The sequence below is a fragment of the Anser anser genome (genome assembly GCF_964211835.1).
Source record: "Anser anser genome assembly, chromosome: 22".
Lineage (NCBI taxonomy): Eukaryota > Metazoa > Chordata > Aves > Anseriformes > Anatidae > Anser > Anser anser.
This window is the reverse complement of record NC_139743.1, coordinates 4,457,686-4,474,552: the sequence shown is the minus strand read 5'-3', so window position 1 is coordinate 4,474,552 and position 16,867 is coordinate 4,457,686. Positions and strand designations below refer to the sequence as shown.

Genomic DNA, 16,867 nt, shown 5'->3' with positions numbered 1-16,867 from the left:
TGATGGGGAAGCAAGATATTCCAAGTATTCCTCATTCCACAGGAGTTGTTATATGAAAATATTTGTCAGAATAGTCAGACAACCATAAAAGAAGGAATAAAAGGTTGAGTTTCAGAGTTCCACTAGGCAGCAGCTTTTTTGTCCCTACTCTTTTGGAGAGGAGAATGCAAAAATAATGTGTTGGAAACTGGGATTGGCTGAAATTTGGCTGAAATTTTGAGTATTTGATGCATTTGAGTATATTTGACAGAAATCACTTAATTTCAGGCTTACTGCTTGCTGTCTAATCTGTTTAAACCGACTTTATTTTAACAGATTACCTCGCCAGCCATGGCCGTCTGAGTGAGTCTGAGGCCAGGCGCAAATTCTGGCAGATCCTCTCGGCAGTGGAGTATTGCCATGGCCGAAAGATTGTGCACCGTGACCTGAAGGCTGAAAATCTTCTGCTCGACAACAACATGAACATCAAAATAGCAGGTACCCAGAATGCAAATGATATTCAGTCACACCCGATTTTTGTGAAGGTTGTTCCAGCAATTCCCTTGATGCTACCAAAGAAATCCTGCTGTGCTTAAGGCAGAGAAAATCGGAGTGATAATACATACAATATCTTTGCACGATGGATATCACAGTGCACATAGCTCAAAGAATTCCTAGATTAGCTCTATTATACTTTCAGGAAAAAGGAAATAATTTTTAGAGTTATAGTCGTTTTTTGTGGGTGTCATAACATGCCTATAATGCTGCCAGATGTTCAGGTTAAAACAGAGTTAATCAAATAACTTCTTTCAACGTTAGAAAAACTCAAAATGGAAGCTTATTGATTTTTTTCTTTTTGCATGCATGATTTCATTTTAATTATAAATTTAGACACAGCAGATGTTGCTAGCAATGGAAATCATTTTGTCGGTTGTCAACTCATTACAATTCCACGAATCCTTCCATACTGACTTTAGCCTGGAGACACTTGAAACGGCAAGGCTAGATAACATCTTGATTTGGAGGACTGTTGAACTTCAATCATCAATAATACAGGAGCAGGAAAGGAAGACTAACTGCTGGAAGAAGCTGGTTTGTATTGGTGTAAGCTTGTGAGTTCAGAGAAGGAAGTGTGAATAGACTTTCAATTGGCTGAGAAGGATGAAGTGATGAAACATTTCTGAGTTATAGATCACGGCTGGATTATTTTACCCTTGAATTTCCTCTCTGGCATTTCTGAAATGGATGAACTGTAAATGTATCTAGATCTCTTTGTTTTCTGTAAGGGTAAGGCTACAGAAAAGTGTTAAACGTACCAGCAGATCTCTAAAATGTGCTTCTTCTTATCTACGGAGTATGAAGACAGCATCCCGAAAGATTTTGAAGGAAAATTTAGCACCTGTTTAATTGGTTAGCATCTGTCATGAAGATTCATCCCTTTCTCTGTGATACTACAGAAGACGTTGGGAAGACTAAGCATTCAATCTATTTCTGGGGATTAACTTCTTCCTTAGGAAAAATCTTTTAAATTCTTTCAAGTCACCTTTATCAGAATGGGAAATCAACACGATCTTTTGCAATGAGTGCTTCACCTTTGAGATCAAAACTATTGCTCGAGCAAGAATTTTATCCTCCTCTTAACCTATAGTCATTGCTCACAAAACGGGTTATCTTTGGATATAATATGTGATGTTTCTGATGGACTAAGAAGGATTTCTTACCAGTGTATGTATTAATGGGGCAGCTTTCCCAGATCCTGGATGTGTTTGTTGCTTTTGTATTGACCTTTACTTTTGTCTGTACGTTGGAAACATTCCGTTCTCCATTCCTGTACCCCCATCTTCCCACCTCTAGCATGTTTTTCTAATGGCTGAAGAGTTTACAGAAAGGTTAAGTAAGGGAAAGGTTAAGGAAAATTGTGATGTGCGTTGGAGAACCGTGATTTGAGTAGATTATTAGGCTAATTTTTGTTAGTCAAATCTGAATGTCAGGCGTTTTGTTTTGGCAGAAGGAACGGTGCATAAAACAGATTCTCTGAAGCTAAAAAGGGAAGCCTAGTAATCTGGTCTTTGATGACGAGTGCTCTGTATTTCATGGCTCTTTAGCATGTCAGAGTGGGAATTTTACAGAAGGTTCATGAAAGCAGTAAAAACGGTTTTGTTGTTTAATGCTTTATATAAATAGGGGAGTTTTTGCTGCAGCCTCTATTTGATTTTATATTAAGCTATTTAAGGCTATCTTTTAATTTTCTCTATTGGAGGGTTTCATATTACTGTTGAAATGTAATGATATTAAAAGTTACTATCGTAGGAAGCAAAAGGATTTTACAGCTGTTGTAGCAGGAAGGTGCAGTTCTGGTATGAGTTTGAGTTCTTACTTAGGGCTTTTGATGCCTGAAGAAAATAAAAGAAACAGTGTAGGGTAGAGATGATGTCTGGACTTGGTACCAGAGTGGCCCAAGCACAAGTCACGGAGCGGGGCCCTCATCAGTGGTCTCTCTTCTGTGGATGTCCTTAGCACTGTAGGCAAGCACATTCCCTGCCTCCATGAACACTGCAGTGCGAGCATAACACAGGCTCCCAAAAATACTTCCTCAAAGGCATCTCAGGAGCCCTCTTACCCAAGGAAAGGTTAGAGACCTCGACTGCTCTGTCACGGGGAATTGCGATGCACAGGTTCTCCAGAGACTCGGTAATAACCGAAAGCACGGATAAATGGTTGTTACCAGATTCCATCAGCTGCTGCTGTCTCTTTTTCTCCTCTTGGCTGCTCTTGTGCTCTACCTCTGTATTGCAGAAAGCTAATTACAGATGGTCTGTATGTAAATGATTACATTAACTAGTGGTGATTCACATGGTCTGTTTCTTTCGCGTAGCTTTGTCGAGCTTTATCAGATTGATAGCACTTCCCGTGTCCAGCTGCAGTGATAAAGTAACTGGAGAAAAGTTAAGCTTGCCAGAAACTTTGTCGTGAGTTGTCCCAAACCAGTTATTTTATTTTTCTCTGCAAAGGAGATAGATGATAAACCATTCTATGCAATTCATCTGAGATTTTGGAGTTAGCCAGCATTGCACAGGTCCCCGAGAACAGTCTCTTCCAGTGGCTCATATTCTTCATGGTTCATTTATCAAATTGTGCAAGAACAAAGGGCAGCCAGGATCCCAACTCTGATAGCTAGAATTACTCTCTAATTAGAATTAATCTAGCAATTTAAAAACAGCACAGTAACTGATGAATTATTTTGATAGAAAGCTCTGCAGCATCGGTGTCTGCGTTGGGCCCAGCGCTATGTGTGGGGCTGTGCCTTGCTGAATACTGCAAGCAGCTATGAAATCCACGTGGATACTCATGGCCATTCCAGGCTCCTCTTAACTTCCACAGGATCTCTTGATTTATTCTGATGGCTTCTAAGTCTTTTACTGTAGCTTTTAAACTTTAAGAATACAACATTTTCAGTTAAATACTGAAACATGCATAAAGTTATCTCTGTATTTCAGCTAGTAGGAGAATCAGCTAAGACGCAAAAGTAAGCATTCCTAAAACTATAAGCTGATGAGACTGCCACCTTTTATGCTTAAACAAGTAAGCTGGATTGAGATGTAATGCTTTTGTGTTAATACTGCTCTAAAAGAAAGAGGATAGATCGAATTCCGAGGATCTTTCATTCCAGTCTTAGTAACTGGGCAAGAAGCAGGGGATGCATAAAGAACTTGAGGTGAGAGCTTTGATACTGTTATTTTCTAGAAGATATTAGGGAGTTGGGAGCAAAAACCTCAAACTTAAATTTGAGCATATGTAACATAAAAATGGTCTTAATCAGATAAAATGGCCAGTGAGAAAGTTCCAGCTGAAGACTCCTAAACCAGGCATTCTCCATGAAATTTGTTTTTAGCACTGGCAAGGTAAAGCTCCTTTATTCTTCTCAAAGTTGTTGCCTGTAGGCAGCCAGTTTGTTCATGTACCTTTTGCATTTTGCTGGTTTCTGAAGGGATCGCAGGGGCTGGATTTCAGTGGCTGATTGCTGATAAGCTGTGCTGCCATCAGATAAAACTTGTTCGTTTTCTATGCAAAGAGATGCCTCTGCAGCTGGGAGCAGAAAGTGCAGTTTAGAATTGGGGATGGAATAGTGAGGTTCTCTCCGTGTCCTTCCAGCCCCACAAAACTGCCAGATTAAGATGCTTTATAGATGTGTCTGCAGAAATCATTGCATCCTGATCATAAAGCTACTGCGTGCAAAGCAGATCAGGTAGGAGACTGTTATTTTGAAGGAGGTTGTAGTGCTGGCTTGTCTTGCTGGTGGACAGTAAAATATGCATTGACGTCAGAACTGGCTGATCAGCATTCAGTTCATGAAGTGGGTCAGGTTTGTTTCTAACACACTCATACCTTTCCTTTATCAGTACCTCTCTCCTCCCGATTATCTCCTCTGCTCGCTCCTATTGCTGTTGTAACAAAAGATCCATGTGGCTCTGTGAAGCCAGGCTGATTGAATCCTTCTGGCAATTTTAGAAGAGTGGATTAATTAGAGCTCGGAAGCTAGAATCCCTTCTGAAGGATTTTTAGAGGTACAAATTAAAGACCACCTCATATTGCTAGATGCACAGCAGAAGTTGCAGTGGCTCTGGCAGGGAGCTTCTGTTTCTCAAATTGCAAACTGGTCTGAAATCTTACTCTGTTTCCATTTTTAACGGGAAAACAGATTCCATTGGAATGATGTATGTGCAAAAAATTATACCTTCTAAATTCAAGATTATTCTAAAGAGGGTAATGAGATTGAGAAACAAAATGCCCCAAATGTTGAGAGGCAGTGTTTGCAGATTGCACAAACACGGAGTTTATTCAGCTGAACACAATGCCGTAAATGATTGTATTTTTTTAACGTGCAGACTCAGGCAAATGTTAAGAAGATAAAGATCACTGCATTATATAATCTCAGTCCTCTGGTAACAAGTCCAATTTCAGTCCTTTTAGATTTCCGTGGCTGGCATATGTTTTGTGGAGGGCTGGCATATTTTCCTTTAAATGACAGTAACGTTCTTAAAATTCATTTCTCTGGAATGAGAAACCGTAACACTGTTCTTAGGTTAAAAACGATTACCTTTGATCCAGAACGACTGTGGTAGATCAGCAATTGCAAAGCAGAAACAAGGTAGGGGGGAGAGAAAGAGAGGCTAATGATTGTTTTGTGCTTAATTGAATCCTGGCCACTCTAACACTTCAAAAAGTGGGACAACCACACTGACAGTGCAGTAATTAAACACTGAGGAAGCCCAATGGATCGAGCATCCAGTATCCTATCTAAACCTTTAACTTCTTCTTTGAAATGGCTTTAATGGATCCTATTAATTCTTGAGGTCCTAAAAAAATGGTTTAACATAATTGGAAGAAACAAGTGTGGAAAGTATGATGGAAACAAAAGGAGGTAACCGTAATAATTTATGTACCCTAGCAAATAATGCTGATCTCCCTGCACAGGTAATTATTTTGTCTAACAATAGAATGTAATTGGATTTCTAAAGATAAGAGCAAATTGCTGAAATATGCATCACTGTGTTTTTAAGTTTTATGTCACGTGAAAACTTACAGCACAAATTAATAGGTACCTGGCTTTTACTGTACTTTTAATTGTTGATGCATGCTATTTCTTCAGCAAAAATTTCAAACTGAAGGATACTAGTGTTCTTTGCCCTTGAAAAAAGGGAAGAAATTGAAGTTACAGAGCCGCAGATCAAAGACAGCGTAAAGGAACCGTTTGCCAGGTTGTAAGACGTACACTTCTAGGCAAGGTGCACAGACTCGTGAGGAAATTCCCTACTGGCTCAGATCCATCTGGCAGCGACGGGGAGAGCACACAAAGCTGGCCACTTTTTGCAGCCTGCTGCCCTTGTACTCGTTTCCCTGAACCCCAGCAGCCAGTATTGTTTTATTGGAGCCTGTATAGAGCGCACCCTTGCCTTCTTCTAGTATCAATTTATAGACCTTTCATTCGTGGCTTTGGCTAATAAAACTTAATCATCTCTGCCATCACAAGACCATCAGATGGAAGCAGACTGTTGCTGTTGCACTAGACAAGCGCTGTCTTTATGGCATTAAATTCTGTGATTTGTTGCTCAGGAAGGGAGCAGAAGGTTGCAGCCTTGCAAGGACAGTGCCAGTAAGTTGTAAGACGTCCTTGTTCTTGAGCTACTTACGGTAATTGTAAAGAAAACTATCGTGTTACGAAATTAAGCATGTAAAGATAACGGCAAAAAGCAAAAATCCCAGTTATAACATAAACCTGCAGCTCCTCTAATACTGACCAGTCATACTTAGAGACTTTGTTCTGTCTTTTGCTGTTGAGATTTGTTTATTTTTCTTCCTGAAGTGGCTTCCACGTGTTCACATTTACCAGAAACCTAACGTTAAATCCAGTCTGGATAGGCAAAAAGTTTCCCTTTCTTAGGAGCTGAAATCTCGTGTATTTCCAGGCAGGTCACGCTTCCTGTAGCTGTGTTTACAAATACACGTACACCTACTTGTGAAGCTGGTACAGAGACTGAGGAGGGTGGCACCTGAGTAGGAGCTGCAGTTCAGAGATAAAGATTGATATTTATCTGCAGTGCTTAGAGGATGTTGAAAACCTGACAAACTCGAGATAAGGGAGAGATCAGATCTAATGACACCTACACAGATGGCAAAACGCTTCTGAGAGAAGAAATTGCTTCATTTCTCCCGTTGTATTGTCAAGGTTGCCAAGCCAATGATGTATGAAGAAAAGTCTCCTCGAAGAGAATAAACAAAAGTCTGGCTGCGATAAGAAGAAGGCAGGTGACACGCAATTGGGGGATTTTATTTGTTTTAGGAGATTCTGTTGTTGCTCCCTCTGTTACTGCGACTTAAGTTGCAGTTGTTTCAGAACTGGAGGAGAAAATAAAAGGAAGGATGGCATGAACATTACTTTTAGTGGTTCCTGTGTGGATTTGGAGTCTGAGCTGACCTTGGCCGTTTGCACCTCTGGATCATGGTGGCACGCCAGGGTGCCATTGCGTAAGGGTTCATGCAACTGTGGGGCCTTCGGCGTGCTTGCAGAGCATGACGCTGTTATGGATCTCCCGAGTGGTCTGACCTTCAGACGGCTTCTGGCATCGGAGCCTTCTCACGGATAGGCACTGGGGCTCTCTGATGATGGCCAGGTCCTAAAAGTTCACTGCTGTGACGCCGGGTATCTGATTTTCCGGCTTTGAGCCAGTACAGTGACCTTGGACTGACGCTGGAGATTGTACTCTCTTGAGAGTTTCACCTGGAACAGATCTTTGCAGGAACATAAGATGGTCTCTTGTAACAAATGTTAATTACCTGGAACACTATTTTATGTTAAGGTTAAATTTAGGGTTAATTTTAATTTAACATTGGGTTAAATGGGAATATGAAGCTTAAATATTTGTCTTTTAAATGTCCAGTCTGATTGTTAGTAGTGCAAAAATGGGTGAGGGATGGGAGTGTCCCACATCATCACAAAAATGATGGTCATTAGCAGTCAGCACGCAGCTACACAAATCCTAAATCCCTAAGGAGCTGGTGTGACTGTGGATCTGATTGAATCAATTGATTCAATTGATGGAATTGAATCAATCACTGCGGCCAGCAAGCTCAATCATTTGTATTTGAACTAGAGTTTGTCTTATAGAAAGCCATCAAATTTTTATTTAGACTTTTAAAATAATCAATCCACCAAATGCTGCTCTGCTGACCAAGGAGATGATACTAAGTCAAACAGGGTAAGATACATCATTAAATCTAACAGTTTCAAAGTTATGCATGCCCCAGAGTCCCTTTATCCAAGCAGTTTGCTTAGGTCTGAAGACTCTAATTATCATCTTCCTTCCAGCAGATTCTCATGATTTGTTTCTTCCAAACTAAAGCTTTGGACTGCGGCTCCTTATTTGTCCCTAGGACCACTTGAGCAGGTCTGATGTCGGATCAGACTTACAGTTCTAGTCTCAAATGGAGGCTGACAAGGCTATCTGATGATGTTATGATCACATGTTGCAGAATGTTTTTGAAGATGCATTTACTATGGAAGAACAACACTGAGAAGCGGTGTCGGTGAGGTTAGATGTGCATTGCTGTGTGGAGCTGTTCGTTCAGGATTACTACAAGGGAGCTTTAGAAAGAGGAGGAGCATAATGAGGACAGAAAGACGTGAATTATGTGTGTGTAACTGTGGCTGATCTACAGTTACCAGCTGCTTACCTAAATCAAATGGATCACCAGCACAAGGTGTGTAGAGAAGGCTGGTTTGTATTCTGGATGCCCCCAGGAATATAACTGTTAAATGCAATAGTGACTGTTCCTATCACCTTACGGTGTGTGATACCCACTGGAGAGATTTCCATCCTGAGAGCTGGTTGGTTGCATAGTCTTGGCTCTCCGTAATTCCTCTATTCTTCCTAATTAGTGCATTTCATTAGAGACAACTAAAAATATCCTACTTAGATTAATGGTTCTTTTCAACACAATGGAGACTCGCAGTGCGATGCGGTAAGGAAGCAGAGGTGAGGAAGGCATTAAAGGGGAAGTCTTTGTCAGAAGAATTTACCTGTGGTACAAAAAGACTTGGGATCTCTTCCCAAGCCATGTAGATGTCTTGCTGAAATAATTACTGAACTCACAGTTAGAAGAATTAATGACAACAGCCAAAAGGCCTGTGAGATCATGCTGTTTTGTATGGGACTCAGATAACTTTTGAACCTGTTGCTTGGCTGTAACCAAATTTGCCAGAGAGCAAAAGTCTCAAAGGGCAAAAACATTCCTGCAGCTCGTGTGTAGGTGCTCTGGCAGTAGGTGGTATGTCTTGCCCATGGATGCAGTTGGAAAGGGAGCCTATACCGTGCTACACGCTAAGGAAAATCTCGACAGGCAGAAAAATTGCTCTTAAAGCCTCTTCAGTTTTGGTGTTCCTGAATCTGCGTCTTCTGCCTGTGTTCACTTTTTGATGTACGCTGCAGGACTTCTGTTAAATGAACTGCTGGAGCTCTTGTCCTTCTGCTAGGAAAGCAACCAAATACCTTTGCGAAGTTAAACGGAAGGGTGCGATTCCCTTTCCACACTGCTCCTCCACAACAATTACAGGTTAGCTTTACCTAAGCCTGGAAAGATTTTCTGTTTAATATCTCTGTGTTGCTTTGATTCCGAGGGCTGTCTCATGGTTTATAGCTCAGGACATAAAACGGGAGCCAGGCCCTTCCCTCTGCGTAACACAACCCGTGCAAACGGCAGTAAAGGAGGTTGGACCAGCAGCGCCTCTACGGTGTCTGGTAACCACAGCGGTTATCAGCGCTGCTATCTGCTGATCAGCATTGTAATAACATACCTCCGAGGTATTCGGGGGTTGATAGGCCTAAATCAACAGCCTGATTGCTGTACATCAGCACTGCTGACTTTCACAGGATTCCTCGAGTCACACCAGCGTTACTCTGCAGGAGCCTGGGGAGCTCCGAGGGTAAAAGCATTATCACTTCAGAAAAGAAACACAAAGCAACTTGTAACCTACTGCCTGCTTCGCTCCAGCATGCAAAAAGTAGCAGAACAGCTAAAGCTCCTTCACCCAGGAGCAAACCAGTGCTGAACAGCAGCAGTGTCACGGTGCTTGGTGGTCTTTGCATGTCACACGCTGATGCTCCGTTCTCTATTTCCCTTGGAGATGCAGCTGACTTGAAGCTGACTTGAAGCTGACTTGAATTGAAGCAGGTTTGCCTGAAAGTCTTAAATCCAAAGAGTATTTGTCCTTGTTATCAGATCTGTTTCCTTTGTTTTAGTATTAACAGAGTTTGTTGTCACATGTAGTGGCCCGCAGCACAAGTGGAACAGAGACTCAGCAGTGCTGCTGGGAGCAACAGGGAGAGGTGCTGGCTTCCCTGAAATCCACGAGAAAACTGCTAGCCTTGAGCGGAGCCAGGATTTTGGTTCGTGGCATGAACAGGTCTACCCTAACATAGTGCTTCGGTGGCTTTTATTACAAAAGACAGATGAATAAGTGGAGCCATGTATGTTAATTCTGAGTAGTGTTACTGAAGGAGCATGTTCAGAATGGGTATCTGCAAGGGATCTGCGAGGGACTATTAGGAAACAGAATAAAGAATGCCAAAGCAAATGATGTCTGAACCAAGCAAAGGGAGCGAGAGAGGGATAGCAGGAAATAAGAGGAACTGGAAGGTCTGGGCTGTGAAGATCTCTAAGACCCCAATAAAGGTGAAGTGAATGGCAAGAGAGCTACAGATTGGCCACCAGGGAACGGTAATACCCACCTGGAATCCTGCAGTTTGAAAAAAATCAGCTTTAGATAAGTCACTAAGCAAGTTTCCTCAATACTGTTGTTGTTGTTGCTGTTTTGTTCTAGTAAAAAGAAACATGCAGTGAAGCTGAAAAATTTGCATCAGACTTGTTTCTGAATTCACCTCTCTGTTTAGTAGTGGCTGTCATTTCACTTTTCATTATTGGATTATTACCCATTGTGACTAATACCGAAGTCCCAAAGTCTGGTTCCATCTTAAGCCATAAAAAGCCCTTTAAAAGAACAGCTCAGTTGTAAAATGGTAAGTTTCACTTGGAGAATGAAGGGGCTGCAGACAATCCCAGGAGCAGAGCTTCCTCCCTAGCAGAAGGCTGCGTGTTTTCCCATGCTTGTTGCTTTTGGCAGAGTACCCTCCTCCCTTCTCCAGGATTGATGCTTTTGTTGTCATTATTTGTTGTTTGTTCAAGGCTAGAGAGTACCTAAAGAAAACTCAAGAAGTCTCAGATGCAGTACTGAATCTCAGATATCTCTTGGCAAGTAAATAAGCTCATATGTATGCGTGATTGTCAGCTCGTTGAATTTTAGTGATAGCTGTTTCTAAACTGGGATTTAGCAAACTGGTAGAAGTTTACTCAAAGTTCCTGCAGGTTGTGAAGTTTTGCAGAGTATTGTAATAATCATGCAGTTGTCGTGAAAATAGCTGTATAGGACATTCAGCATCCTAATAAATGCTTTCAGTGGGAGTAATCATAAATAGATTTGTGATAGAGCCTTTCATGAATGGCGGTGAGTTTCCAGGCCCAGCCCATGCATATAATTATTCGGTTTGTTGTGCAACTGGAGTTTGGAATGACTTTCCCCTTAATTTCTCAACAGATTTTGGATTTGGAAATTTCTATAAGAGTGGCGAGCCTCTGACAACATGGTGTGGAAGCCCACCATACGCAGCCCCAGAAGTCTTTGAAGGACAGCAATACGAGGGACCCCAGCTGGATATCTGGGTATCGTTATTCTTTTTTTTTTAATATGGATTCAAGTCAACTTTGGGAAGGTTGGAACAAAGTTTTACCTTGAGTTTTCTTAAGCTGCAGACAAGCTGTTCTTCTTTGGCTTCATTTCTTGACTGTCATAAAATGCTTCTTAACACTAAATTAAATTGAAGTTACCCATCCATGTGGCTATTAAATGTACGTTGTAGGTCTACGTAAGCACACCAGAGGAAAAACTATACCTCCTCCAAAAGCTGCCTGGACTGAATGCATGCACTTCACTGTTCCGGTGCATTTAGGATCTTCTGTATTAAGTTTGAATTGAACCTGTAAGGCTTGTAAGTTCTTGACTCTGAGCAACTGAAACACGGTAGAGATGATGACTGCTTTCCTCAGCCACAGTTGTGCCACAAACATTTGTAGTGCAAGCAGCTGCATGGTTTTGAATCTCTGTGTGTTCATGCGTACTACTCTATGGAAGAGGACAGAGAGAGCAACCACATTCTTGTGCAATGGAAGAGGGACTGAAATGAACTGAAGAGGTTCTCTGTACCCTTCATGCATTGTCAGTTTGCTTTACATTCCTTTTTTTTTTTATTTCAGTATTCTGGTACTTACAGTGACAGATTCATATTCTGAAACAAGCAGAGACAGTGCAAGTTGGCAGTCTCTGATCTGGCATTAGGTTTGCAGCGATAACATTATACATTTCACAACACGCGCGCTGACATTTTCGTCAGAGCCTGGTACACAACAGGACAGTGCACGATAAGTCACCTTTCAGCTGCTAACCTAATTTAAGTTATTCTAGTCAACAAATAAACACTGTGTTTTTATGGGCATATGTGTGTATGCATCTATTGTATATCTCACACACACACACACACACACACACATATATATATATATATATATAAACCTGTAGTAACTGGCACATAAACCTACAGCAGACCTCAGCTCCATTATTCTTTTAAGCAGCACAGGCCCTGTTTGAATGGCAAAAGCGAATCTCCAAACTTTGGTAAATATTTCTTTAAATACTTTAGATCCTAAATCATGAACGGAATAAAAGTGCTACAAAGAGAAGCACACATGCACTTATGGGTAAGATAACACCCATTATCTTCTTCACTTATCTTCTGAGATAAGGACTCCGTATTTCTTTTGCGACATCCAGTCGCAGAATAGGTCTGCTGCAAGTGCTAAGCTGGCAGGAGGAATGCAGCTATCCCCAGTTCAAATTTTGTCGGGGTAAGGAAGGAAATGACTTTTTAAAATACATATTTGATTTTAAAATCTCTGTGTACTTAAAAGGTTTTAAGGTGAATATTAAATACTTGTTTTTTTCCCCTGGAGAAATCCAGTGCTGTGGCTCTCTGTGCCAGCTGATGGCATGAGGGCTTGGTGTGGTTATTTCATCTGCTGTGGTTATTTCATCTAGTGTGGCGCTGTATTTTTTTTGGCCTATACTGCAAGACTATTTCCACTTGCAGTGCCAATTAACTTGCATACTTTAAAAAATGAGTCTGGCAGTTGGATGAGAGCTATTGCCCAGATTGTCTCCTTTTGCTCATTTTGCATAATCCCTCGTGCTCAGCACCGTAGGCAGCAAGGCAGAGTCATTAGGTGGTGTTCCCCTGAAGCTGACTGTTGGTGAAGTTACCAGCGTGCCTCTTACCCACGTTTTGCAAGCTGGTAAACGTGAAAGGTTACAATTTCTGATTTTGAGTGGCTGCTTGAGGTTTGCTTTTGTTTGAACAACGTTCAGATTAATGGTCTCGAATTGTCACCTGAAGTGGGGGCTCACTTTGCAGGTACCCCTCAGTCACATGCGTCGAGCATCCTGCTAGAGCCAGTCTCTAACACTTAACATTTCACCTTACCTGCTTATCAGCACGAGGTACTGCCAGCCTAGCCATCTGGGGTTAGCTGACAGTTCCTAATGTCTAGGGATCTACAGAAATATAACTCCTTTTTGTATAAATTTCCTGTTTCTGCAGAACATAATTTAATTTTTCTCTGTGACAGGATTTAGCTAACCAAGCTCAACAACCTTGCAGGTAGCTTGAAAAATGAAATGAATATTCTCTTTTTTTACAGAGCATGGGTGTAGTTCTTTATGTTTTGGTCTGTGGAGCATTACCTTTTGATGGGCCAACACTCCCCATCCTGAGGCAACGAGTTCTGGAAGGAAGGTTCAGGATACCTTATTTTATGTCAGAAGGTAACAATTTGTCCTCTCCTACTCTTACTATAGTAAACCTTGAATAAATTCTAGAATAATCTCTGTTGCAATACAGTGAAGGGTGGTGCACCTGCCCACCAGATTACAGTATGGCAGACTATTTTTCATTTTGCTAAGAAACACAAATAAGCCTAGATGAGTTGTATACATTTGCAATCAGGCTGCTGCTGCTAGGTACGGAAACCAGCCCGTCTTTCCTAGAGACCGCAGTGTAGCTTGCCCAAGGGCAAGGAGAGATCTAAAATGGAAGGTGAAGGACCTCTCATCCTACAATGACCAGAAATACAGGGGTACAGGGGGAGAGGCACGTTTGTGTAGCAATTCAATTTCATTCTGCAAGGCCACTAACATTTTAATTCATATAGAAAATCCAGTGGGAGCAGCGTGGCTGCCCTGCCGAAGTTGTGCATTGGGTGTCTCCTGATTTTTGAATGTCTGCTAAACAGAAGCAAAGAAGTGCGCAACCAATTCATATGCCAGGCTCTCAGAGTCGTGTATCTGGCACTCCCACACGTGACAAAGAGACTATCAGATCTCTGCCTTGCTTAATTGCCTCGTCTGCTGGGTTTCACTCTCCCTCGTGCCTGTTCAGACAAGAACAAACGGGGCCATTTTTGCACAGGGCTTGACGATGTCCTTCAGCTTCCCTATGTTAAAGGGTCTAAAACCTGAGTACTTCACAACAGCTTTCCTGAATCAAATCCCCCTTTCAGTATACTCCTTTCCATGATTTTTTTTTGTTTTTAAGGGAATTAAAAATAAGTTTTCAGGCCTGTTGTTCAGGGTTCTGTGGTGCAAAACATTCTGTTCCTCCCCTTTTTCTTCCTGGCTGCGTCTCAAAATAGCCACTACAGGGTAGCTATAGCTGAGCTAGTTAGCTCAGCACTTGGTTGCTTTTAGCAGTGCAATTATGGCACCACAGCAAGCCTTCAGCTTCCTGGCACATTTTGCAGCCTGTGCTGAGCTGTGTTTGTGTCTGTGACTTTGCTGACATAAGTACGCGAGCTCGATCCAGGTACCTCGGTGCAAGTTGCTGTCCTCGCTGTGCCTGCAGCGCAGATCTGCTCTTTCACTTCCAGCTTTGCTGCTCCCCTTGCTGCTCACACGGCGCTGCAGGGAGTGGGGAAGGGTGTGCCTGGTAGCAAAACATTGAAACCGAAAGAGGTCAACAGGAATAAATAGCCAGAAATCTCTCTCTCAACTATTTGTCATAACTACCTGAATGGCCTGACTCATGGCAACTGCACTGAAGTGATGTTTTTAACCCTGTCCAATGTGTAGTAGTCAGAAAGTAGCGATGGCCTGGTATATTCAGAATTATTCAGCCACCTAAAGCACTCATTGTGCTTTGTTCCTAGAATTAAAACAGATAAACCTGCTGTCGTAGTCACCGTCTGCTATTCAGAGCCACAGAGGTGTTACTTTTACCTTTGTTTTTGTGACTACTGGTGTGGAAATTTAAAACAAAATTAAAATAAAATAAAAAATAATAATAATCCAGATTTGAAGTGCAGCTTTGCCAATCCCTTCCCCCATAAGCCTGGACAAGCTATTTCAGACTGCTAGGGGAGAATGCGAATTAGTCCACACACACAATTCATGGAGGAGTTTTGAAGCTTTATCAGTTAATGGTGGCACTGTACTTAGAAAAGCACGAGTGGCTTCAAAGAGGTATTAAATATTACCATTACCCTTGTGCAGGGGCTGTGTAGGTGTAATCATTGGATCCTTCAGGTTGGGAAAGACTCCTAAGATATCTAGTCCACCCTTTAACCTAGAACTGTTGAGTCTACCACCTAACCATGCTCCTAAGGTCTATATCTGCACATTTCTTGAAGCCCTGCGGGGATTTAAAGTAGTTGAGTTTTTGTCATTTTAGGTGTGACTTTTAATCTTGTTTTGAAAGATGGTTTTAGCCTCCAGGAAATGTTTTTAGCACAGAGGCTCGGCAGCTTCCTGTTGTGCCCTGTCTGGTGGGTGTCAGGTGAAGCTCTGCAGGCAGGTGGGTAACGTGGTGTTCTTCCCAACAGAGTGCGAGCATCTCATCAGGCGAATGCTGGTCCTAGACCCATCCAAACGGCTGACGATTGCTCAGATTAAGGAGCACAAGTGGATGCTCGTAGAGGTTCCTGCCCAGAGACCCGTTCTTTACCCACCAGGCCAGGAGAACGAGCCCTCCATCGGAGAGTACAACGAGCAGGTTCTGCGGCTCATGCACAGCCTGGGGATAGACCAGCAGAAAACCATCGAGGTAAAACACACTCCAAGGGTTATCCCTCCCTGGTGGGAGGGCTCCTGCTCTGTCTCGATGGCTCGAACCTATCACCTCAGCTCCTCGCAACATTCTTCATTTCAACACTTAGAAAAATCAAAACTGGTGGTATGTTTTACTAGGTCGGACCCTAGAAAAGGAAGCATTTTACAATGCTGTGCTGCTTCCTTCCTGTCCCGCTGATGTCTTGGTTTGTGCCAGCAGGCTGGTGAGGGAGAGTCACCCCTCTAGAAAATTTCCTAAAGATCAGCCCTGGCAGGGCAAGGTGTCTGTGTTATGCAGGCAAACCAGCTGTGTGATGGCCCCCCAATTTCACCTGTGTACCTCATTGTGGCTGGCCACAGACAGCTAGTCCAGTCCAAGGCTTTCTTTGCCCATCAGAGGAAAGCAAGTCTGCTGAAAGGGCAGCACTGTGGGAGGCAAGATCCTCCTCTGTGTCAGGAATCCAAAGTAGAACCCATGGGAGAGAATAATGCGTTCTGCTTCCACATCCCAGGGCTCCGTACTGTTCTTTTAGCACATGAGCCATTGACTTCCATCTAAACAAGCATGCATTTAAAAAAAATTTGATGTTGCAATTGCATTAGGCAAGGGGATGCATGGAAATACAGCGTGCACTATGTACAAAATGGTAGCCTTGTAGGACTTTCTGTTAGGGTGGTGACACTTGCTGCGGTTTACAGTTGGTTATTTGTAGAGATTTGTTTGTTAGCCAAGTTGGATCTTAAGCAGAAGAGTAGGAATAAGGAGCCACATTGGGTTCCACTCCATTTCCACCCAGATTTCCTGGGTAGGGATGGATAAACCGTTACTTGTCAAAGGGAGAGAGAGGAGGGAAAATCAGAGATGAAATGAAATTCATTTTGAGCTTCTAAGAGGTTGGGAAATGAAATTCAAAAAGGGGCATAAAAGTACTGAGCAGTTAAATGTCTCCTCCAATCCCAAATCATGCTGCTTACCAACTGTAAATGCTGAAAGACTCCCCGTGGAGTCAACACAATCATTTCCTCTGGACTGGCTGATATTTTTAACCAGCGTGGAGGTTACGTTTGAGCACTTCCTGCCAGCAGACGCTGCTTTCTCTGCTTTGCAGAGGCTCAGTTCCCTGC

General features: G+C 42.3%; 1 protein-coding gene and 1 long non-coding RNA gene across 6 annotated transcripts in view; one reads left to right on the top strand and one right to left on the bottom strand.

Moving 5' to 3' along the window:
• The window catches only part of LOC310885361, a 51,627-nt gene that overhangs the window by 6,247 nt on the left and 28,513 nt on the right, over positions 1-16,867 (bottom strand). The window contains exon 2 of one of the 2 annotated variants that reach the window (XR_014574741.1): positions 14,506-14,621. This is a non-coding gene — a long non-coding RNA (uncharacterized lncRNA). Of the gene's footprint in view, positions 1-14,505; positions 15,509-16,867 lie in introns of those variants that run through there. The other variant, XR_014574742.1, reaches the window with a different exon arrangement.
• SIK2 (salt inducible kinase 2) overlaps positions 1-16,867 on the top strand; it is a 49,822-nt gene that overhangs the window by 19,228 nt on the left and 13,727 nt on the right. For all 4 annotated transcript variants that reach the window (XM_083808550.1, XM_083808549.1, XM_083808551.1 and 1 more), the window contains 4 exons: positions 316-477; positions 11,129-11,253; positions 13,342-13,465; positions 15,517-15,737. In XM_083808550.1, the coding sequence (XP_083664676.1) occupies positions 316-477; positions 11,129-11,253; positions 13,342-13,465; positions 15,517-15,737 (632 nt within the window). The remainder of the gene's footprint in view (positions 1-315; positions 478-11,128; positions 11,254-13,341; positions 13,466-15,516; positions 15,738-16,867) is intronic.